We start from the raw sequence: 24,350 nt of genomic DNA, 5'->3' as shown, positions 1-24,350 counted from the left end.
AAGGTTGAGTTGCAGTTAACATAGCACAGGTAACTCCCTTCCACTGGGGGCCTGTCTAAAAAAGAGCTGCACAACCTTGGGATGAGGAAACAAGTTTACTTTAGTTGAGAAATATTCACGGTTTTTGCTAGGCCTATTAATATAGGCAGCCGAGATCATTAACAAAGTAATCGTTTAATATCTCGTAACTCGGGTCAATATTGGTTTTTTTTGGGAGAGTAGGTTTAAAACATGATAAAAACAATCCAATCACAGTTGTTTTACTCGCCAACGTACCTAACAAATAATAATAATATTATTATTATTATTATTAATAATAATATTGATTTCTTATGTCACCACTTTCAATGATTTTTGGAGACGCCAAACAAAACATACTGGGGTATACGTTAATGAAAAGAATGGGAGACAACGAACTTACAAAATTAAACATTATGATAATAAACACATTACCGCCACACCTGTAGATATCCATAAATGCAGCAAACTTCCCTGTTGTTTATTTTTATTCTTTCCATTATGGAACTTCTGGCACTATCCGGGCGATAGCATACCTAACCTAAACAATGTGGTCTCTCTTATCTCATTGACAGCTGTTTAGGTAAATCCTGATGTGATTAATGTAGAGTACAAACATGAAATATACTTAAAAATAAGGGTCTGGCTTTCAACAGCCGCAGTTATCGAAAGAATGCTTTCAGTCACTATGTATTACACTTGCAAATAGAACTCGTACGCTAGTTATCAGCTGGTGGTTTGGCATGCTTTCAACAACACGGCTTTATTCAGGAGGAGTGGCTTCTGCTACACATACACCAGCTGGGAATATTGGAGACCATTTCCAGAAACCATTTGGGAATAGCTTCACACAGTTTAGACTCTATAGTTGGGAACAAAACAATTTTTCAAAAGGTTCAAAAAGACGGGACCTCGAATGCTCTCTGTCTAGATTACAGTTCATGGCTGATGAGATGGCAGTGAAGATGACGTTGCTTGGAATGACGTCATGCCGGTAGCAGGGAAGTTAGTGGTGCAAGACAGTTAAAATGAAAGCACTGATCAGGTTTACTGTGTGGTAGGCCAGATAGGCCTACTGCTCAGCTGACAGGGACAAATGACTGGCCATTGAGTTACTTTGTATCAATATTACATAATATGATACCCTTATCCCTTTTCTCTACGGGGTCAAGTATGACGTGAGATGAATGTTCGTAGCAAGTTTTTATGACTGTATGCCCTTCCTGATGTCGACCTCATCAGAGGAATTAATGAGATGAAACGAATGACGTGATATGACTAACTAAAACGCATTTTATTTAGTATATATGTAGGCCTAAAAATAGTGTGCACCATTTGACTTCTTACATTTAGAAATACTGCCTTCTAACAAAAATAGTACAACTCAAATACATTCATAAGTTTGTTGAAGAACAGTGTAGAATATTTGCATGTACAGTTTATAGCTCTTTATAGCCTAGAAGTCATGTGTTCACTGCAAAAAATTTGAGGTTATTGCATATTGGACCCCTTCCCTTACTTCTTTTTGGCTGTAAAAGTGGGGGGAAAAAAGGGGTCTAATATGCGAGTAAATATGGTAATTCATTCTGGTCTGGTCTTCGGTGTCTTAGTCTGTCTTCGCTGGCTCATTTGGATGTTGAGCATGAGCTGGAGATGTTGGGGTGCTACACTGTCATAGTATATAACTTTGGCGTGGAATTAACTTCTCATGACTAACTTCCCTAGTTACAGGGTACATGTGGCAAAAATGCTTCTCAGTAGTGGACATTCTCAGTGATGCATGCGGACACAACATAACAGGTTTAATTGGATAAACTTTCCTGCTTTAAGGGACACAAATTAGAGTAATTTTGAGAAACATAAATCTAAATCTATTTCAGAATGTACACACTTGGGTACTGTATGCTGCTAACGCTGAGCTGCTTGAAATTATTTCAGGAATAGGAAGGCCTGTCGAAGGTAGTCTGGCCAGATTTGTCCTGCTACAGTATTAGAGTAGACTGTATACCTAGTGACTCAATGCCAGGTGTTGGGTGGCGGGAAATAACCTGACACTCTGAAGTGCCAATGTCTTCAGCCAGAGGAGCTCCTTTAAGAAGGTGGACGAAATTTTGTTGAGACCTGTCGGGCAGCATCTGTACTCCAGATTAGGGGTGACTACAAAGGTGTCTGTTCCCAGGCTGGGGGCAGCATAATACTAAATTCAGAAATTCATAGTGTGTGTGAATTAGCATGTTGTCATAGTGGAGGCTCCGGATTTTCCTTTACATGTCTGCTCTTGGTCTTCCAACATTTTCTCTCAAACATCTGAAGATTTCAAGGTTATACCAGCGGTTCACTGTTTGATCCTTGGGTAGGAATTCTTGTTGCATAATGCTGTTGAGGTAAGAACAAGAATAAACACCACTTTCATGTTCAATCTGACCTACCTTGCTTTCTTCAGTCTCAGAAAATTTCTTTCCACACAACTGTGCATCTCTGTAAATGGTTTTCTCCAGCTTGAAGTGGAAGCAAATGTTGATACGCTGCTCATAATGTTCACACAGCTCGACAGTCACAACGCATGTTCTACACACTTGCCGACTAACATCTGCAGAGTGATAATGAATTGTTTCAGAAATGCATAGCAGATGGCTAGTTACTTATGAAGGATACCACTATACAGTGCCAATTATCAGGAATTCCTAATACACATTATATAGCATTTTTGAACTTCAGTTGTTTGAACAGGCCTTGTAAAATAATTTTCACTTTCCGAAACCAAACTCGATGGCACAACACCCCAAAAGCCATGCCCTGCCAAGTGACGGCTGCTCAGCCTGAAGGTCTGCAGATTATGAGATGTTGTGTTGTCAGCACAACAAATCCTCTTGGCTTTCTAGACCGAGGCCACTATCTCGCAGTCTGATAGCTCCTCAGTTGTAATCGTGTAAGCTCAGTAGACCTTGAATCAGCCCTCGGATCCAAATAAAAATCCCTGGCCTATCCCGAATTGAACCTGGGTCTTCCAGGTAAGAAGCAGACTCTCCATCACTACACTGCGGGGATGGCACATTTGCACTTTGTTTTATTTTTGTTTGTCTAAATGTCATGCTAAATCTACTGAAGTGATAGGCTTGAAAGTTGGTACTTGAATACTAGGTATACTGAAAGACAACTGGGCTGCAAATTATAAAAAATATTCCTAAGTAAAATGAGGGACTAGCAGGAACTGTTTAGTGTTTTTGCGCATATTTGCATGGTTAAATTTTCAGAAGAAACTATATAATAAAATTAATTTACTAGTTGTTCAAGCTATTGTTGATTTATCTGTAGAAAACTGTTTGTTTTTTACATTGCAGATACTAATAACACTAATGATGTACGTTTCTTTCTCCCATGGTATTAGACGGTTTACATAAAAATAGTGGCATAGTACCTTATTTAACCACTTCAATACTGTGTTTATGTGCACAAGGCTTCCCTGCCACGTTTTGGGGGAAATGAAGTTAGATACTTGAAAACGTAAAGATTTTACCAGGAATTTCATCGAACATTTGACATAAGAATACAGTACATAGTAACTATTGAGTTACTTTGAGGTTCGCTCTGCCTGCACCAAAAATAAATACTAGGTTAATTTCTAGGTACAAAGGTAGCCAGGCATAGAGTTAACCACTCCGTCCTGCTTAGTGTTCAGGTTGTGGATAGCGGAATCCTTTACCTTCTACTCCTCCATGGGCCTTTCTTGCCCGACGGAGATTGCTTTGGTTTATTTTTCACATATTGTCAGTTCATTGAAAACCCATTACTCAAATATCTATTTCCTGTAATAAAGCCTGAAGAGTGTATATTGAAGTAAATGGTGGACCATTAGAAGTTGTGAAAAGCTTCAGATATTTGGGGAGTGTACTTGCAGAAAAGGGGAAAATAAATTAAGAAATTGGGAAGAGAATTCAATAAGCCAATGGGTTTTAGCAATTTGTGAGAGAGGTAGTGTGGAACCTGGACATCCCAGAGAAATGGAAGAAAGTTCTGTACTCTATGTACGTAGGTGGTTCTTGGAATGTACTAGAATTAAGTATCTTACCTCGGTGGAACTCCTTTTATTTTTCAACATAGTCTCCCTGTAGACTAATGCATTTGGTCCAGCGATGTTCCAATGCCTTGATCCCATCTTGAAATTGAGATTCCTCCAGGCCTGCAAAATACCTCTCCAATTCGACTGTCAGTTCTTCCCTTCTAGAAAATTTCTGTCCACCGAGGAAAATTTTCAGCTTGGGGAATAGATGAAAGTCTGATGGTGCCAAATCAGGTGAATAAGGTGGATGTGGCAACAATTTGCACCCCAGTTCATGAAGTTTTGCCATGGCAATAACACTTGTGTGCAGCAGAGCATTGTCCTGATGAAAGATGACCTTTTTCCTTGCCAAACCAGGCCTTGTTTCGCGTATCTTTTCCTGTAGTTGGTCTAGGAGGTTTGCATAGTATTGCCCCATAATTGTTCGGCCAGTAGGAAGATAATCTATCAGCAGAATGCCTTTTGCATTCCAGAAAACTGAGGCCATGACCTTTCCAGCCGAACGCACTGCCTTTGCTTTCTTTGGTGGTGGTGGTGAATCTGCATGTTTCCACTGCTTTGACTGCTGTTTTGTCTCTGGGGTATAGTATTGGACCCAAGTTTCGTCTGTAGTCACAAACCGGCACAAAAAATCTTGTTGGTTGCACTGAAAACGGGCCAGAATTTGTTTGGACATTTCCAATCTGGTGCGTTTATTGTCCAATGTCAAGAGCCGCGGCACCCATCTTGCGGATAATTTTTTTATACCCAATTCTTCGGTTAAAATATAATATACCCGTTCAGAAGACATCCCTACAGCTTCAGCAATCTCCCACACTTTCAGTCGATCCTCCATGACCATTTTATGCACTTTTGCGATAAAATCTGGGGTCGTAACACTTTTTGGCCATCCACTACGCGGATCATCATCCAAGCTCTCCCGACCTAATTTAAACTCGCTGGTCCACTTGGCAACAGTTGAAAATGAAGGGCAGAGTCCCCCAGTGTGTTCTGAAAGTCGGAATTAATTTCCTTTGCTTTCGTACCTTTCTTTACAAAGTATTTAATCACTGCTCGAATCTGTTTTTTCCATTGTCACAAATCACTACGTGGGAACAACAAAGAGTCGTCACTACCACACTCCTGCAGCTAGAGCACTGACGCGCCACGTGTTCACTCACAAAGAATGTGTGATTATTGTGCGGGAACCTCGTTGCTCTAGCACTGACATCTAGCGGTGATTCTGAGAACTTTTCAAACTGTCCTCGTATTGCACACCAATTCAGACATACACAGGGGGCACGTGGACTGCAACAAAACGTCATGGAAGCAGAATTCACGCAGCTGAGATGAGGCCTTTCTTATGCCATCGTCGCCATAAGAACTGTCTGCGTCGGTAAGACGTAAAGCCAATTGAAAAAAAAAAAAAAAAAAAAAAAAAAAAACCTGTGGAGGTCCTTGATTTATAATGTGACTCAGAAGACTGAAAATGTGGGGAGGTGGTGGTGGTTCTTCTTCTCAGAAAGAGCCTTTGCTCAAATCCGTGGCTACTTTTTTCTCAGTGCTACTTTCAAATACAAATATTGCATTTTGGAACCAACACCACATTAACACAGATTTTCAGACAGGATTCAAAATACCACGGGCCCATGTATAGAAATGAAATGAGCATTTTTAAATATGTTCAGGGGATCATTGCACTTTATCAGAAAACCTTACTTTGTCATAAAGTTGTAGTTCAACTTTTGTCAATCCATCAGCTGATGTCATGAGAATGAGTCGCAGCATTTCAAGTGAATTTCATATTAACTTCTTTTCTCTCTTTTTATGCAATCTATTGCATTCTGTGTCTCCTAGTGTGCTTATATGGAATTTTGAATGTTGCTATTGTTTCTTTTGATCCTCGACTTGATAAGAGAGGAATGTTAGATAAGATAAGCCACTGCCTCCTATACTTATGATCATTTACTTTTGCTTGAGAAAGTGTTCAGTACTGTTTCAGGATTGAAACCTCCAACAGCAGAAGTTTTATATTGTGAGCATTTTGTTCTGGTATTAAATATAGGAATTTTACAAATAAGACTACCTAGGAATGTGTATTTAGTGTTGTGATCTTAAGGAGACAAGACATTGACAAAACTATTTTTTGTGTAAAGATCTCTACCACAATATGATGATTTCTACCATGTAAGTGCAACACTAGTGTGCTGATAGCCTGGATAAGTATAAAAACATTTTCACCTGCACTGTTTGGAATATCATTAACCCTTTTAGGACCAAGCATGTCAAAGGAGAGTGTACTTAAAAAGACCACATGTTTACAAGGTGATGTGGTGAAAAAGATCTCGGTATATTTTGAAGTTCTCCTTCAATCATTTCATGCCATAGTTTGGAACAAATGATATTGATAAATTTCTTTTCCAAAATGTTCAGAAAATCAACCTCTTTTGCTGGAGAAAAAAAAAAAAAAGAAGAAAAAGACTGCTTTAAAACTTGTTTTTGGGTTTATTCAGCCAATAAAATTTTGCCAGCATCTCATAATAGTTAGTGCAGGTATTGATGATGCATTATCAATGGACCCTCAGAGCTAGCAGAAATACAGTGCTTGGTGTTACGTTGACCTGTTCAATATTTACAAAAGTTACAATTATTCACAAGTTGTGGTAAGTACATTATTTTGGGCAAGTAGCTGCCTGAGCCCACCTTACTTCGCGTGCGGCCGCCTTGCTTTAAGTGTGTATACAATCTTAAGTAAAATCTTACCTTATAAAAGATGCTGGAAGTGTCATCGATCGTAACAAGGGACTTCATAAACACCATTAGGATTTTCTTCACACCAACAATGAGAGTTATGACTGTTCATATGACCATTACGATGTGAAACCAGGCCTCATCCTAAAAGAACACAAGCTGTGGGTTGAATTAACGATCACTCAGTGATGCAAGATGGCACTCACAATATCTCTCTCTTGTGGTTGGATCAGCAGGTTTTAAATAAGGGGCCCGTATAATTCTGTACGCTTAGGTGTGTAACAGTTTTGTAGCTCTCTGTGCAGAAGAAACCGAAACCCCTACTTGTGTTAACTTTGTGTGCGATTGATTTGGTGACCGTTCAAGATTCGCACCAATGTCATCTAGCTTTTCCTCTGTTAAAAATGTTCGTGTGCATGCATGTTTCTTATTGAGCACTGAGCCAGTAGTTTCCAATTTACTTACAATTACGTGAATCTGTGCTTATGAAGGTGGCACTTCACCAGGATATAGCTGAACAAATGCACCATGGCCCCATCGAGCAGACTTGTATTTAAAATAACTTTTTACATATGAAAATACGATGTTGCAATGATAACTGTCTTACCATGTTAACAGCTGAGATTCAGACTGGCTATTGATGCTAGGTCAAACAAATGCACGCTCCTTGCAAGGTCAAGAACTATGCGCGCGCGCTTCCTGTATAGCTGCTTAGGTCTCGGAGAGTAGAAACGCTGCTCGATGATCTGGGTTTATAAGAGACCCTGTACTTTATTTTGAGATTATACAGAGATGTACTTGGACCAAGTTTACTACTGGTATACGTGGACAGCGAGAGAGATTTACGACTGAAGAGAAAGAAATTTGCTGCTTCTTGTTTTCTAGATTTAACTTTGCCACTTTCTCAATTGTACTAGACATGCTTAGATTGATGCTTTCCCGGCCTGTACTTGTATACATGATAACAAGCTTTTTGGCTTTTGCCGTGTCAAGAAAACAAGGTGAAACTCTTTGCGTTTCGCAGAGAACTTTGCTCTGCATCTGTAGAAGAAGATATTGACTGTTCATTAGGAAGGCTTCTACAATAATGAAGGTTTGAATTTGAGAATGCTTACCGTTGGCCTGTGTTTTAAGTACCTTAATATAAATAAAAGTATTGATTAGATGGGAAAATCCAGCCTTATAATTGTGATTATTGGATACTCAAGTAGGAACTTCTAGATGATTTGATTTATGTGAACATTCTGAAGTCGTATGTAGGATATAATGGAATATAAGCCACTGCCTCCTATACTTGTGATTAATTTATTTTTGCTTGAGAAAGTGTTCTGTTTCAGCATACATAAAAAGTAGCAGGGAAGATTTGAATTGCCAGTTTTAGAACCTCTCCTTATCTACTTTGTACAGTGCAAATTTCACTTTGTTGTGGATATTTCAATCTGGAATGCCGAGCTACATAGGCAATGCGTAAACATACTACAGTCGTCTGATGAGAAGTAAGAGGTGCGAGGGGGTTGCATGGCTGCCACGCATGCACCTATCTCAAGTCTCAAGACCTGACAATAAACATCTGTTCCTTCTGCAGTGACTTACAAATTGACATGCTGTTGTGAAGTTTCATAGTGGCAGTTGTGCCTTAGCTACACATTTACTGTATGTACTGTATAATGAATTGTTCGATAATGAATATGCATTGATTCAGAGCGCTCTAATTGTCTGTCACGACTGATGTTTGTAGCTAAGAGTGTCGTATCTGTTACTCGTGCCGTACCTACAAGCTGCCGCGACTTCTCATCAGACGCAGATAGTAAACAAAGGTGTCTAAATTATATTCTTCCCAAAAATAACTCTGTGTATATTTTTTCAAAATGGCTGTCTGTGAGTACAGTATTTTCAGAAGATCCCATAGCCACTCAATCATGCGAGGGAATTTCTTGAGATTAAATTTGAAATTGTATGTTCTAGCTAATCTGGAAGAACGTCTGAGGCCTGATTGGACGTTGGCAGATTACAAGCTTCAGGAAGTGACGATGGTGGCAAAGAGAGGGCGTCCTTTGGGAGCAGGACTGTCCTCCTCAGATATCATGGCTCTTCAGAAGGAAGAAGAAAAACGCAGGCAGCAGACACGTGCTGGTGGTAGTACTGGGTCGGCTGTCCTTGGTCTTATGTTCAACAAGCGAAGCCAGTCGGTAAGTGTCTCTTCATAATATGAACAAAGTTCAGGCTTACATGAACTGTCTAAAATAGTATATTAGGCATAATGGAATATGATATTTCTGATTTCTTCATACAACCAAGGTGTATGAAAAATGCTGTCCAGTGATCGTAGGTCATGATAAAGGGCTTAGGGCAGTTACAGTGAGGGTAAAAACCAATCCTCTAACTTGCTCTTTTCATCCAATCTGGGAGAAAGTTATGTAATATAGTTTTGTAACCCTAATTCTGGATGTTAGGCTTAAACTATCATAAGTGACATTTCACTAACTTGACAGGAGAGCAGAAAGAAACTGCTTGAGGCAAGTATTTTGCTACCTTTAAAGAAAGCGTAACAGACAGTTCTAACCATGTTAAACCACCATAAGAGCAGATACAATAAGGATTGTGGTGGATGGCATAAGGTTGAACTGCAGGTTCGATCCTGCTCAGCCTGGTGGCATTTGAAGGTGCACAAATACTGTATTTCTTCGAATCAGACTTTTTTTTTTCTCTCTCTCAGAAAATCAAGGGTCTCCTTGCAATCATGACCTAACAGTAATGAGCACCACAGGAACCACACTGCTTCCCTTCACCCACCACGCACGCATAAAACTCTACCTTCAACGTCCATGTGTTTATTAGCCCTATAGGCTTCATCGCTAGCTGCGGCAACCAGTTGTACAGCACCTCTGCATAACGTCACTGGTTCTCCAGAAATAGTGAAGAGAGAATGATATTCTTCTTTGTGGGAGAAAGGCTCGCAGCCCCGTCAACCAGGCGAGCGACAATCCCCTGAATAGGTTTTAAAATGTCTCTGTATTAGCCTGTACAAAAACTTCTCCAAAATCGGCAGAATGGCATTAAAACATGCGAGCCTTCGAATTCTTTAAAGGCCATAGCTACTCAGTGGCAGAGTTATAACGTGTCTACTGTACCTGACACTTAATAAAATTAGCAAGTTTTACAGACAGCAGGAATATTTTCATGATGGATGATCATATTGTGGAGATGTGGAACAGTTATTGCTGGCAAATTTTCAATGGGTTCTCTTTGTTATTATGATGCCAGTTTTAATTTAATGGTTATGAAACTTGCAGAAATAAAGAATAATTGTGCAGCCACAAAAAAAATACGGCATTACTAAAGCCAATGTTTGGTGTTGGCGTGAAGACAAAGACGGTATATCAGCCTCATGTCTGTAGATTTACTGGCACATAAAAGAAGTCCTCCGGGACTAAATTCCGGCACCTCAGGTTTCACCAAAAACAGAAAAAGTAATTAGTGTGATGTAAAACAAATACTATTATAGGCTCCTACATTTACCATTGTATATCACTGGGTTATCTTTGCACAATGCAATAGTATTACATAGCTTACTGTATCTTCATTCCTGTGAAACATACAGTAGTGTACCGATGAAAAGGCACAACCAAAACATGTCGCTTATGATAAAAACCTCAAAATTGTAGTTTTTGCACTTACGATAGTTTAACTCTGATGTCCAGAATTTCTGTGGTGGTCTCAATGATTGTTCTGCTAGGTCTCAATTCCATTCAACCTTCCGTTTTTTATGTATCTTGATATTTCATGACCCCTAGACACTGAAAGAATGAGTGCAGCAACATAACTGTGATTTAAAACATGTGGACTCCTTTTGAGTCATTTCAAGGGATATTTGAACTGCAGACCTCTTCTAAAACCATATTACTTTAGTTGCCCCATTTTGGATGAAAGTTGTAAAGGTTAATACAGACAGGGAAAGTTTAGAGGAGTCGAGTATGTACTTGAAGCCTCTAAACTCGAAACCAGTATTTTTGATTATACGAGGAAAACATGCATGTGTAAAGTTCTGAGATATTCCATTGTTGCTGTGGTGATGGTGACGATGGTTATTGTCGTCGCGGTGGTGGTGGTGGTGGTTGTTATTGTTGTAATAAAACTAGACACCAGATTGCTTTTTTAAATTTTTTTATTGTCATTTTGCTTTACATCGCACACACACAGATACGTCTTGTGGCGACGATGGGATAGGAAAGGGTTAGGAGTGGAAAGTAAGTGACATGGCCTTAATTAAGATACAGCCCCAGCATGTTCCTGGTGTGAAAGTGGGAAACCATGGAAAACATGGCTTAAGTGTGACATTTTATTGCCTAAGATAGTAATCCATGTCCGTATACAAATCATTATTGCATTGTTACTCTAAGAGGTACAAAATGTATCGAAAGAAAGATTAGGAAGAGGAAAGCATTGGTTAGGGAATGGATTCATAAGTGAGACATGCACAGAGCATTGAACACCTTATTGAAAGACTTGCCTGCAGAGGATCCTCTTTCATATAGGATCTGATAGTTCTTGCTGGTAGACAGATTTCAGAGATTTTAATTTCTTGCATGCAATTTCAATGTATAAATCAACTGAGGCTTTGTCTTCCAGTTCAAGATAGTCTCTCAAATCTAACTGCTCGCTTGTTTTTGTTCATGCAGTTATTGTACCACACATTCCACAAAATTTAATATTTCTCATGCACTTCTAAGAACTTAATAATGTGGTTTAAATTCCACATGCTCATTTTTTGGGAAGGTTATGCCTCAATGCCATGAGGAGAGGTCAAACAAGCTGAAGAAATTGGGGTTTACACACGAACAATAATCAAGTTAGTCACACAATGGGAAAGTGGACTTAAAAGTAGACAGCTTATCAACTTGCTTTCTGCTACAATGAAAGTTGGTAACTTGACTGTTGTCCCCTGTTTACACAGCAAAGGTTGGAGGGAACTTGCCACTTGGCTTGTTTGAACTTTCCTTGTGTAGTTAGCCTTTACAAATTCAGTTCCTGCCGGATAGTTGAGCTACCATCTAGCCTTTTCGTTGCTATGAAAGTCCAGCTGCCCACTCAGCTCATGTCATTTTGTCTTGACAAAGGCTACTGAAGTCGTTCAACATATATGTCAATGTGACCTAATATCCTGGAAGAAGTCCGTTGACATTGGTTGTGAAAGCTCGTGCCAATATACTTTTAATTTGCTTATTTTGTATACTAGAATAGTGAGAACTGTACTAGTGCATTGTAAGTTCTCTCTCTTTACAGAGTGTTTGTGATGGCAGTGTTAGCAGCGACAGCCTGGGAGGGCGCAGCATTTCTCCCATCAATTCAGATGATACACCTTCACCTCCTGGTTCTAGTCTCCCTCCTCCCAGGCCTGCTCGTAAGCGTCGACCTGCGCCAAAACCACCTGGTCCACCTGCTGCAGTTATCTCTCACTCGAGGAACAGCTCGGACAGCAGTGGTTATCACGAGGCATCTGTTCTCAGTGAAAGTCCTGAGAGCAATGGTCTCAGGTAAGGATATATTTATAAAGAAAATATTTCTCTACACTGAAGTAGAAATTCTAATGCATAAGAAATAGAAAAGTTATCCACAAGGGTGAAAAATGGTCTTTCTGGTAGGACTGTAGGGGTTCCTGAAGTAATCCCACCTTCTAGAATATGGTCACTGACCAGTTGTATATGAATGTAAATTAACACATTAACTGTGTATTAGTACATGACATACCCACCAACCTGAGCAAAATATTTGCATGGAACTCTTCAAAAGGTGTAATAATTGGAATTATGTGCCTGGTGCGTGACCCGCACGGTCGTTGAAATCAAGAGGTAATACTGCTCACCAGGCAGATCACGTGCGAGGCACATGGGTAGATTGCTGTGCATTATTTACTGCGGATAACAAACAAATGCATGAAGTATGATTACAAACATAAATGTATTTATATTTATACTTCTCAGTTAAAAAATTTTACGTCACGATGTCTTTATTATTGCAAAACTGCAGAGACGGTATTTCTTCTGTCAAAGCGCACCTTTTATTTGGTAGGCCTCATGATGTTAAGGGAACTGTGTTGTTTGCCATCTGAACAAAATGTAAGTAGAATAACAAAAGCATCATGCTGTCAAAAATGATTATTAAAAGTTCTGTCATGTTACTCATAAATATGATACAAGAATAAATAATGTCAATTACAAGTTCAGTTTATTCACTGAACTTATTGCAGTAGTGGAATTTATTTATTTCAAAAGCAGAATCACTCATAATTCTCTTGAAGTAATAATAAACAGAAAATGTGGTGTCTTACCTCACATTGAAGTTGTCTTACTACTCAAAGATCCCAAAAAGAATGACGACATATGACGAAAACTGTGGAGAGAAAATACGCGGAAAACAGAATACGCGTGCGCAAATCTAGCTACAGATGAACCTGCTAGTAGATTGGGCTTGCATGATGTGCGGGTAGACAAGGAGAGTCTTCCTTACTATGCGGGAAACCTGCGATTCACATTTTCTAGCACCCGTTCCATGACGCGCTAGGCATGTGTTCTGCACATGCTTGAAAACTAGAATCGCGTGCCTAACGCGCGATCTGCGCTGAACGTGTTAAAGATGGGAAGGTAGGAATGCAGATAGAAATATAGCTAAAGGATGAACACAGTGTTGGGTAAGCACAGAAAAATGGAGCATCAGAAAGAAAAAAGAAAAGGACAGATTTAAAAAACACAAACGCAAACAAATTCCACAAGTCTGTCTTCTAGATTAATTTCTTCTCCACCGTTGAAAAGTTCACTTCTGTTTCCTAGTTGTATTGGGGTTGTAGTTTTTCACGTTCCTGGAGTGAGAGGCCATTCTTAGCAGACTTCCATTCTTGACACAAAAATATACAAGGTTTATAAATAATAATGTTTATTGATGACATAAAACCATGTTAGAGAGTCGCTAATATGTAACTTAAGAAATTTTACGTAGGATATTAAGAAGTTGGTAATATAAATATCAAATTCTCATTGTACAGTATTACAGGATAAATAGGTTAGGTTACCTAATGATTATCATTTTAGTGATTTTCTAGCATTCTTCATTAAGGCAAGAGAGTGAACAGTCAAATATATCTATATCCAACTTATTCACTTCTCTCATCATTCTTTGCAGTGGACTATGGAAAGTATAGTTCGTTCTATACCAGTTTGTTACATAGGACTGATTTAATCTTGTGTAGGCCTACCCAGGAGGAACATTAATGTTCCTTTTTCCCAATAATACAGAACAATTTACATGAGAGTGGAGTAATTTATAAATGAAACTAATATTGAATTTCTCAAATCTTTCCTGAAGAGATTGTTAGAAAAAGAATTTAAAAAGGGGGAAAAAAAAGAAAAGAAAAATCGTGATGATAGACAATCAGGATTATGGTACAAATGCAGAACAGAAATTCTGCAAGTTAAAATGTTACAAATGGGGCTGGGAGGAGTGTACAAATATTAAATTATAACGAAGATTATAACTTGGTTTTCTTATGCACTGCTGTCTTCACCTAGATGTGTTTTTGTTAACTCTTGCTAGGGCTACTGTCAGGGTGACATGTTTTCAGTTGCTTGATCCTTGCACTTTACTCATATCGTGGAGAAATAAAAATTCTGTACGTTTCAGGTTACTTGTACTAGTGCCAGCATTATTTTGGTTGGGGGTGGTTTAAGTCCTGCCTCCTTTGCTTCATGTTGCAGGCAAAAATTCCATTATTGTGGATTTCTTAAATGGGAGAGTGTTGGTGGGAGCTTTACTCTCTCGTTAGGACTTCTTTCAAGGCAAAACTCGGATATTTTAGTCAAGGTAATACCATCGGCGAGAGCGAACGGAAAGGAAACACCTTGGTGGAAAGAAAAGGTGAAGGAAGTTGTTAAACAAAAGAAGAAAGCATGGCAAGTATGGAATAGAGATAGGAAAGAAGAAAGTAAGATAAAGTATCAGGAAATTAAAAGTGTAAAAGGGTGGTGAATGAGGAAAAGAAAAATATTGGGAAAAAGGATGTTGTATGGATTGATGAAAAATAAGAAAAAAGGAAATTCTACACAAGTGAAAGGAGAGGGTGGACATGTAATAACAGACCTAGTGGAGATAAAGAATAAATGGAAAAATTATTTCAATAAACTCCTGAATGTGAGAAATGATGGAGAAGAGAGTACAGTGGTAAATGAGGATGATCAAAAAATGGAGAGATATTGTAATGACAGAGGTGGAAATAGCTGTTGAACAAATGAATACAGGAAAAGCAGCAGGGATAGATTAAATGTATGGAAATAATTAAGGCAGCAGGACCTATTGGTCTACATTGGTTATATAGGCTGCTAAGGTGTATATGGAGGAAAAAACAAGTAGCTGATGACTGGTGTAAGGGTGTAACAATACCAGTATTTATGAAAGGTGTCAGGAAGTTTTGTGACAGTTCTTGAGGAATTACACTGTTCTCACAAGTAGCCAAAATATTGGAGAGAATGATAGAAAGGAGGATGAGAGGGAGGGTGGAAAGAAATTTAGAAGAGCATATGGCTTTCGACAGGGAAGCTCAACGATAGACCCTATCTTTACCATGAGATTAGTGTACCGATGGAAAAATAGTGGGAATATGGAAAATATCTGGTGATGGTATTCCTTGATCTAGAGAAAAGTGTGGAAACCCTGGAAAGAAAAGGATGTGGAAGACAATTAAGGGAGCTAGTGAAAGCAATGTACAGTATAAGAATTGTTCCAGTTTTGTCTAGACCCAGAGGTAGGGGGGGGCTACATATTGGTTTAGATACCAAACTGGACCAAGACAGGGTAGTGTATCGTCTCCACAAGGGCAATATATGGAGGGGATATAAAAATATTGTAGTTTGCAAATGACATATTGATAGTGGGAGTCAACAATACAGAAGTGCAAATCCAACTAGAGGCATTAAATGACAATATTGAGAAATATGGTATGAAAATCAGTGTGCAGAGAGTAAAACAGTGATGACAAGAGGGAGGAGGAGGAGGAGGATGAGGGAAAGGAATAATATCAGGGGACAAAACCTTGAGGTTGTTCAATACTTTAAATATTTGGGAAGTGAAATAATGCAAGATGCAAGGTTGGATAAAGAGATCAACAGAAGAGTACAAGCGGAAAATACATTCTAGGAGAATGTAAGGAACTTGTTGTGGAACAGAGAAGTTCCTATGAAATGTAAAGAGATAATGTACAAGATGTACTATACCCTTATAGTAACGTATGCATCAGAGACTTCGACAGCAAGAAATGAGAGTAAAATTCAAACCAGTGAGATGAAGTTCCTGATTAGTATGGTAGGGAAGACAAGGGCAGGGGGAGAGAGATGTTGAGGTCAGAAGAGAGATAGGGGTAGAAAACTGAGTGACATGATGGAGAAGAATAAATTGAGATGGTTTGGACATGTTATGAGGATGAAGGAGGGAAGGGATACCAAAACAAGTGTTGGAGGCTAGGATAGAAGGAAAGAGGGCAAGAGCATGCAGAGCAAGATGGATGGACTCTGTCAAGAACAGTATAGGAAAAAGAAGACTGGACCTGAACAAGGGGAAATGAAAATGGTATTTATGATAGTGGTGGCGGTAAATTATTATTATTATTATTTATAAACTTAGAAATTGCTTTAGAGGATAGCTTTTCTTAGGGATGTTAACAATTGTAAGAAGAAAGGCTTGAAAAAGTTGCCATAATCTGGTTTCCAACTTGAATAACATACTTTCTGGAGAAGTGTGTCAACTGGTTTCATCATGATGGCCAGTGTATGAGATAGATTCAACTTTCGATATTGAAATAACTGGAGACATCTGTTGGACAACGAAACCATTTGACAATACACAGAGTGCTTTCTGTTTAGCAATATCAAGGACTACATAAACCTTCAAAATGTTGGTATGTTCCTAGAGTATGGCTCATCTTAAAGTGGTCACGATTCTGAGACGAGAGCTGAAAATATGATTACCCCCAAAATTTGAATTCAAATCCCCTACTCTCGGGATGGGTGAATTAGTGGGTTGGGCACATGATGCTGATGCAGCTTATGAAAACAGCCCTAGTACACTTTAAAAGAGAGGTAGAAGAAAAATGCCTGGTTGGCAGACCTGTAGCTTCCTGGAAGGATACGGTCAAGTCTGACACTGGACTAAGGGAAGGACACTGGATGATGTCTTGGAGAATGAGACATTCATGAAAGAAGAGTGGAAGAACCTTATCAGTACCTGAGGAAACTGGAACTGTAAACTGAGATGGTAGCAGTAATAAAGCAGTACAATACCAAACTTTATTGAAGACAGTGATGTTTTCTTTGAACTTGTTTGTGCTTGCTTTTTCAAGTTGAAGCTTCTCATTTCTTATTTTGCCTTGTTAGTTTTCATTACAATTTTTAAAATGGGTTTTAGATGATACTTAAAGACAGTCATTCTAGTGGTCTACCTTGGTTTGTTGTAAGATTTTTGGCTTTCTGTTTCTCCGAGTTAGAACTCGTGTATATATATGTATAAAATGAGTAACTTGTGAATTGGTTCTTTTTCAGTAGTAGTCCGTCTGGCACTCTACCAAGGAGGAGCAAGCTGACTTCTGCGACACCAGCTCCACCTCAAAATACGTCTTTGTCTCGATCACTCTCCAACCTGACAACTGTCAGTAATGGAGGTAACAAACCAGCTCCAAGACCTGAGGGCATGAAAAGCTGTACACACAGTGTATCCACTTCCTCTCTTGCATCATCAGGTCAGTCACAGTATTGGATGTCAGCCTTAGTGAAAATCCTTGTATGGTATATTTCTTTTTAGTTAGGTTATTAAAAGTAATTTTGTAGTATTCCATGTAACATCTTAAGGGGAGACTCTACTAAAAATTTTGGCCCAGAAATTGCCCAAAAACTGAAAATGAGACTTTGGTGTTTATGGATACTCTATATTGTGGTTCACAGCTATATATTTGTGAATATTTATAAAGGTAATTTGCGAAACATTTAAATCACACTTGTGATTTTGAAAGTTTTTCTGGCCTTGATCGCTGGAGGAAGAGTAAAGGCAGAAAAAGCAAAAGCAGTGAACAAGCTTATTTAAGTGTTCACAAATAATGACATGAGACACACGGTACCTAGGTTCAGGAATCTTAATTCTGAATTAGAAATTACTGTTAATGCTGGGTCTTCTTCCAGTGTAAATTTTCTCAGGTAGCTTCTTCTACAAATTGCAATGTTCTCTGTATAAGTTTTAATATGATTGCCTTCAAATTTTGCATACACGTGCACTCTTAAAACAATAATTTTAATTATACATTTTAATAATTGTTTATTTTCAGAAATACCTGGTGTTGAAGTATGTAAACATTAAATTTTTATGATGCAATACCACTTGTTAACTGTACAGTTTGCTCTGGAGCCAGAAATAATACTTTATTTATTCCTCTTAACTTTTCTAATGTATGTAACTCTGTTTCAAAATAATGAACCACAAAGTGTTGCACCTGGGGCATTTTGAAAATGGACCAAATTGTTTTGCACAAATACCACTATTTTGGAAATATTTGCTCTATTAAGACAAAAGTTTCTAATTTTAAATTAGATCTGTTTTAATCAACCACACCCAGGCGACTGGAGTGGGACATTGATGATGGATGATGATGATGATGATGATTGATGATGGTAATTTAATCAACCCTTAAAATTTCATTAAATCTGACTAAAATTACAGAGAATGTAAATTTCAGTAGGTCTCCCCTTATGTGACATAGTATAGGATGTGCTATTGTAAATCAGTTGAAGTACGGTATTTCAAATTTAGGTTCTGATTTTCAGGATTGTAAGAGTGTATGTGTTTGCATTTAAAACATCATCTCAAAATCTAACATGCTTCATAATTTCAAGATTTTAAAGTTTACTTATCATGTAACAAGCAGAAATCTGCTTTAAATCTTGATATTTACTACAGAAAGTGCTTGTGTATTGCCATAAGTCTCGATGCGTAACTTCTCTTCAACAGCTCACTGAACTGCACTCAAATTATCTGACATAACTGACACATTCAGAATGGAGTTTAATGTTACTTTTCTTCTACCTGCCATAAGAGGATTTTTTGCCATCATCTGTAATGTTGTAGTAGATGATGAGAGATTCGTCCATTTAATTGGTACTCACAATGTATTTAATATGGTAATAATAATACTACGTCTGGTTACAAAATTAATTTCTAAGCATTAATGTTATTAGTATATATATATAAGAAACAGAGTCCTGTAAATATGTAAACAACATGAGTGAATAAATACTACTACTACTACTACTACTACTACTACTACTAAGAGTAAAAAGTCCCATCTATATAATGAGACTTTCCACAGGGATGCTGGGCATTTTGTGCATGATCAGCCTTCTTTTTCATCAAGGCTACTGGTACCATGCATGATAGTCCAGTTCTTTAGAAGCTTCAGTTGAGTGGTATTCATTTGCATAGGGTAAAACTACACAGATTTGTATACTCGTCTTGGTCTCCTGCCAGGAGTTACTTCTCTTCCGTGTACATCCTGCGTTATAACCTCTAGATCATGCTTATAGTCACAGTATACACTATGAATTCCTGGCCCTGTATTGTAAGGAATTGAATTGTTTGCTAAATCTGCTGACAAGGCAGGGGGATACAAATTGTTGTCAGAGTGTACCACTTGTGGTACACGATGGTCTCCAAGAATGCTGTATGTACCACCAATGGTGTGTCCATGGTGTCGTGAATGCGTTAATAGTTAGGCTTCTCTGTGAAATTCAGATTTAAAGCACCTTGTGTTATGTGCTGTTTATATCCAAAAACTCCTGTAGAATTCTAAGTGTAAAAGCTTCTATTCTTTTCACTCTCCTGAAAGCTGCCTCTGTGGATCAGCGGTAGAGTGTCGGCCTCCGGATCCCAAGATAGGGCGTTCAAACCCGGCAGAGGTAGTCAGATTTTTGAAGGGCGGAAAAAAGTCCATTCGACACTCCATGTCGTACGATGTTGGCATGTAAAAGATCTCTCGTGACACATTTGGTGTTTACCTGACAAAATTCATTAAATGTCAGCCATAGACGCCCAAGAGAGTTTCAGTTTACTTGATCTGCCACCTAGTGGGGGCCTAGAGTAAAACGGAACGTCAAAATTGACGAGTAGACAGCCAGATGGCGTCAAATTGAAATGTCTGCACATGGTAGTTGAGGCCTTTATTATTATTATTATTATTATTATTATTATTATTATTATTATTATTATTATTATTATTATTACTCTCCTGAAAAATTCTTATTTTTTTTGTAATTATAACCTTCTTTGGTAGATGACTTCAGTAATTGGGTGTTATTTTCTCTACAGGTCATGGAAAGAAGAAAAAGGCTGCACCACCCCCTCCTCCAGTTGCTGCTAATTCTTCAAAGATGACCCCTCGGGAGCCCGTACAACCTCAGCGGACACTTTCACTGTCCACACTCTCTTCACAAAGTAGTATAGATAACTGTGACAGTGCGGCTGATGGTATGCTAGAGAGGAATAGACTTTCCAGCTCTGTATCTGTCTCCAGGCAAGAGATCCAGCCTGTACCTGAAGAAGTCTCAAAGATCCCTCCCATAGAAGACAAGCGTTCTTCTGAAATGTCTCGGGAATCCTCCATCGAAATGTACAGTGAAACTTCTTCTATTCTATCATCTCCAGAAAGGCAAACCAATCCACTGGACATAAAGACCAAGAGCACAGCAGTTCAAGAAAAAAATGCTAAAAATCAAGCAAAACAGCAGTCGCCTGAATTGGAAAGTATAACGTTGAAGAAAACCGAAGTCAGTAATGCAGCCAATATTGAATCTTTCCCAGTATCTCCTATTGTAGAGATAAAGAACAAGAACAATAAGCTGAAGTGTGAAGAACGACCTCTTGAACCTCAGTCCAAGCTACTAGTTGAGAAACCCCCTGCTAGCAGTAAAGTAGAACCTCTGCCAGATGTAGTTTCAGGTAAGCTTGTGCCTCCTCCATCTCACCCAGCTCCTTGCCCCCCTTTGAATTCAGATTTAAGCAGACCACCACGGAAGCTTAGTTTACTTGCTCCACCTCCTGCTGACCTGGGAATAAGCAGAGATGAATCCTCAGAATCTTGGAATAATTTCCTTCAACAGTTAGATAAAATTCTTGGTGATCGTGCAGAGTTTGTGTAGACAGTAGTAACATCTCAGCTCGCAGAGATTTTCCTTGTATTTGACTCCTTACACAAATTGTGGGTAGCTTACTTCACCAAGTAGAAATATTGTATATAGAATTTTTAAAATCTGCTTCAACAGTAAATGTCAAGGTATTCTTTATATGAATAACTTTATATGAATAAAATTTCAGCATTATTTTCAGTTGTCAAATATCAGGTATGATATATGAATTTTTATAACTTTCAGTCCTTGAGCAAAATTACTATCTTTGTGTATATCTTGCACTTTGTTTCTGAAAACTCAAGTTTAAAAATTAGGGTGCGAGATATATACAGGAAATTAGGAAATCTAATCTAATTAAAACTGACAAACTTTAGTCCCCGGAACACTATCTTGATTTGTAGACGTTTTCAAGAGCAACATTTTGTGAGTAGCATATGTCAGATTCGTTCACATTACATTCTCGGCCCATGGCGCGATTGCTACTTTTCTCCATGAATTCAGTCCCAAAATTTAAAACTTACCCTAAATCTTAAATGATTCTTCATTACAGTACTCGCTGACAAGCTAAGTTATGCTGAAAAACAAATTATTAGGAAGAAATTTACGCTGAATTTGGTATGTTTGAGAGAGAGAGATAATATAGGGAATATTTTTCTCGGGGAAAAAAAAAAAAAATCGTGGCATTAGTGTGTGTTCAGTACTTAAATATACCGTATTAAAAATGTTTCATTAAATAAATTCAATATTCATGAACATTTTTCTCTAAATTTTAGAACAAAAATTGCGATGCGTGATATGCATGGGTAACTACGGTACAGGGAGAATGTATTAAAATGTTAATCTCAAATAACTTGTAAACCGTTAAAGATATCTGAAATCTGAATTCATTTACAAGGGGCTTATCAGACTTTCAGTACTTTTCTCAGTGGATATATACATACGTACATATCCCACGACGTTCCATCTTAAGCGATGGGTCAACAACGAGGCGGCTTCAATCTTCCAACTCACTGTCCTTCTGGTTTCCTGAACATCTCTCCATTCTTCAATGCTTCCAAAGCATGTCCTCTCTGTTCAATGCACCACATCTTCTGTCCTATCTTGGTCTTGTCGCCATCTTTAGATCATTTAGTCTTCCAGTATCTAGATCATACATTGTTCGATCTGTCATCTGCGTCGCATATGTCCATACCATCTCAGTCGCTGCAATGTTATTCTATCTTCCCTGCAGTCTTACAACTTGAGCCTGCTTGTGGATTTCCTCATTATGGACTATGTCCCTCCGTGTTTTACCGAACATGCTACCAACAAATTTCATTTCTGCTGCCTGTATTCTACTGACATCTTTATTTCTCATAGTCCATGTTTCGCAACCATAGGTTAGGATTGGTACGTAATAGGTTTCATATATGACTCTTACATTTTGTTGGTATTTCCTTGTTCCATATTATGTCTTTAACTTTTTTTTGTAGAAGTTGTTACCTGTCTGAATTCTGTGGGGAAATTTCCTTGTCTATTGAACCAGTATCAGAGATAACACTTCCAAGATATTTGAAATGATGGTTCATCTGTAGCTGTTTCCCCTCCATTTCATTGTGTCCCACTGGTTGTCCGTATCTTTTCATGACCATAACCTCACTTTTCTCTTGGCTGAAGATGAGTCCATATTCTTCAGCAGCTTCTGTCCAGGAGTTTATTTGTTCTTGAAGGTCTTCTTAAGAGTCTCCCCACAAGCATATATTGTCAGCAAACAAGATAACCTAAATTTTCTTACCTCCAATGGTTTGGTGTACGAGACTCATAAATCATGATGGTGTAGTTTTCTCTGAATCTCATTCATCACAGTGATGAAAAGAAGAGGAGACAAAACACCACCCTGTCTTAACCCAGATTTTATATCAAAGGTTTCAGTCATTCTTACAGGTGTTTCGACTTTACTGTGGGTATCTTAATACAAATTCTTGATCCTGTGTATCATGCCATCAGTGGGCATTTCTCTGAAATAAATCAACAGCTATTCCAAAATAATTTGTTTTTAGTTGCTGTTGCTAATGTTCAAAATTTGCATTTCAGTCAAATCAAACCAAATCAAATCAAATAAAATCAAATCAGAACAGAATGTTTCTTTGATTTTTCACTGTTATTATTGTAATGCTACAAATTCCCATGTTACCACCATATTTATTTATAATTTTTTAATATATATTTATATGTATAGCATTGAATGTTTTCCTTGCTAGACAGAATATTTAATGTTTATATAGTTCATTAAAGAAAGGAGGTATTAGTGTTAATGTAATCTAATGCCAAGAATGTCTTTTTTATGCTTTCAGCTTCTGGGGTAAATACTTCCTCATAACAAGCATATGTGCTTCCTTCAGTTGCTATATCTTTTCTAGATGCATGGAGACAATTTGTAGTCTACTTTTCTGAGAGTTACTCTCCTTCTCTTGGTTAGGTTAAATTTCTTTTGAATCTTTGAGGTTACTTTGTAGATAAAACATTTTTTTCTTCCTGTCACTTGTAGCATGTAGCTGTGGGAAGTGAAGAATTATTTTAGTTCCTTACCTAGTTATGTTGTAAGTTCTGTCCCTCTACAAAAGTGGCTAGTGTATAGCAAAATAACAAGTGCATGTATGTTATTTATGTATTACTGTCTACACACAGTATACCATACACAAATTAATCAAATTATTCACCTTTTGCCGTGGCACACTTCCTGAAGCAATTCGACCACTTCTGTATTTTAATTAATTACACTTCTGTATTACCGCACGCACCACTTTTAAAGGCATTAACAAAATGTGCTTTTAATCAAATCAAATTAAGGAGAATACACCCTTTTATTTTATTATCTTCTTAAAAGAAATACACTTTTAACTGTTCTAAATTAAAAGAATATGACCAAACATGTAAAAAGTGTATTTCTTTTAAAAAGATAATACAATATTTTAGTATTGTAAAGGGTGTCCGGCCCCGCAGTGTAGAGGGCAACACCTCCGCCTGTCACCTGGTCTCCTTCTTGAATATCTAAAGGTTGCCCTCAAATAAGGCAGGGCTTAAAGCAACCCTTTCCGGAATGTTACATTGATAGTTGATCACATGTGTTTCACCTTCCTTTTGAGAAATGCAGTAATTTATCATCTCCTTGTGACACTGTTCACCAAATTATTATTGATGCTGGGTAGTGATCTCTTAACAATCTTTGGGAAGTTAGCAGTAGCTGCCCAAGAGCTGTGAAACAGTACACTCCATCATTCTGGTCATTCAGTTTTCTTCCACAATGAATATTTTGTCGTCCATGAAGAGAATTTGGCAGTGACTGCCATTTTCTT

General features: G+C 38.1%; 1 protein-coding gene across 3 annotated transcripts in view; it reads left to right on the top strand.

Moving 5' to 3' along the window:
- The window catches only part of LOC136876472 (serine-rich adhesin for platelets), a 496,688-nt gene that overhangs the window by 436,479 nt on the left and 35,859 nt on the right, over positions 1-24,350 (top strand). For 2 of the 3 annotated variants that reach the window (XM_067150463.2, XM_067150461.2), the window contains exons 5-8: positions 8,774-8,997; positions 12,092-12,342; positions 17,389-17,585; positions 20,198-20,827. In XM_067150463.2, coding sequence (XP_067006564.2) covers positions 8,774-8,997; positions 12,092-12,342; positions 17,389-17,585; positions 20,198-20,827 — 1,302 coding nt within the window. The remainder of the gene's footprint in view (positions 1-8,773; positions 8,998-12,091; positions 12,343-17,388; positions 17,586-20,197; positions 20,828-24,350) is intronic. The other variant, XM_067150462.2, reaches the window with a different exon arrangement.

Source organism: Anabrus simplex, chromosome 6, assembly GCF_040414725.1.
Source record: "Anabrus simplex isolate iqAnaSimp1 chromosome 6, ASM4041472v1, whole genome shotgun sequence".
In the NCBI taxonomy this organism is placed as follows: Eukaryota; Metazoa; Arthropoda; class Insecta; order Orthoptera; family Tettigoniidae; genus Anabrus; species Anabrus simplex.
The sequence above is the reverse complement of the archived record's forward strand: the minus strand, read 5'-3'. Positions and strand labels throughout refer to the sequence as shown.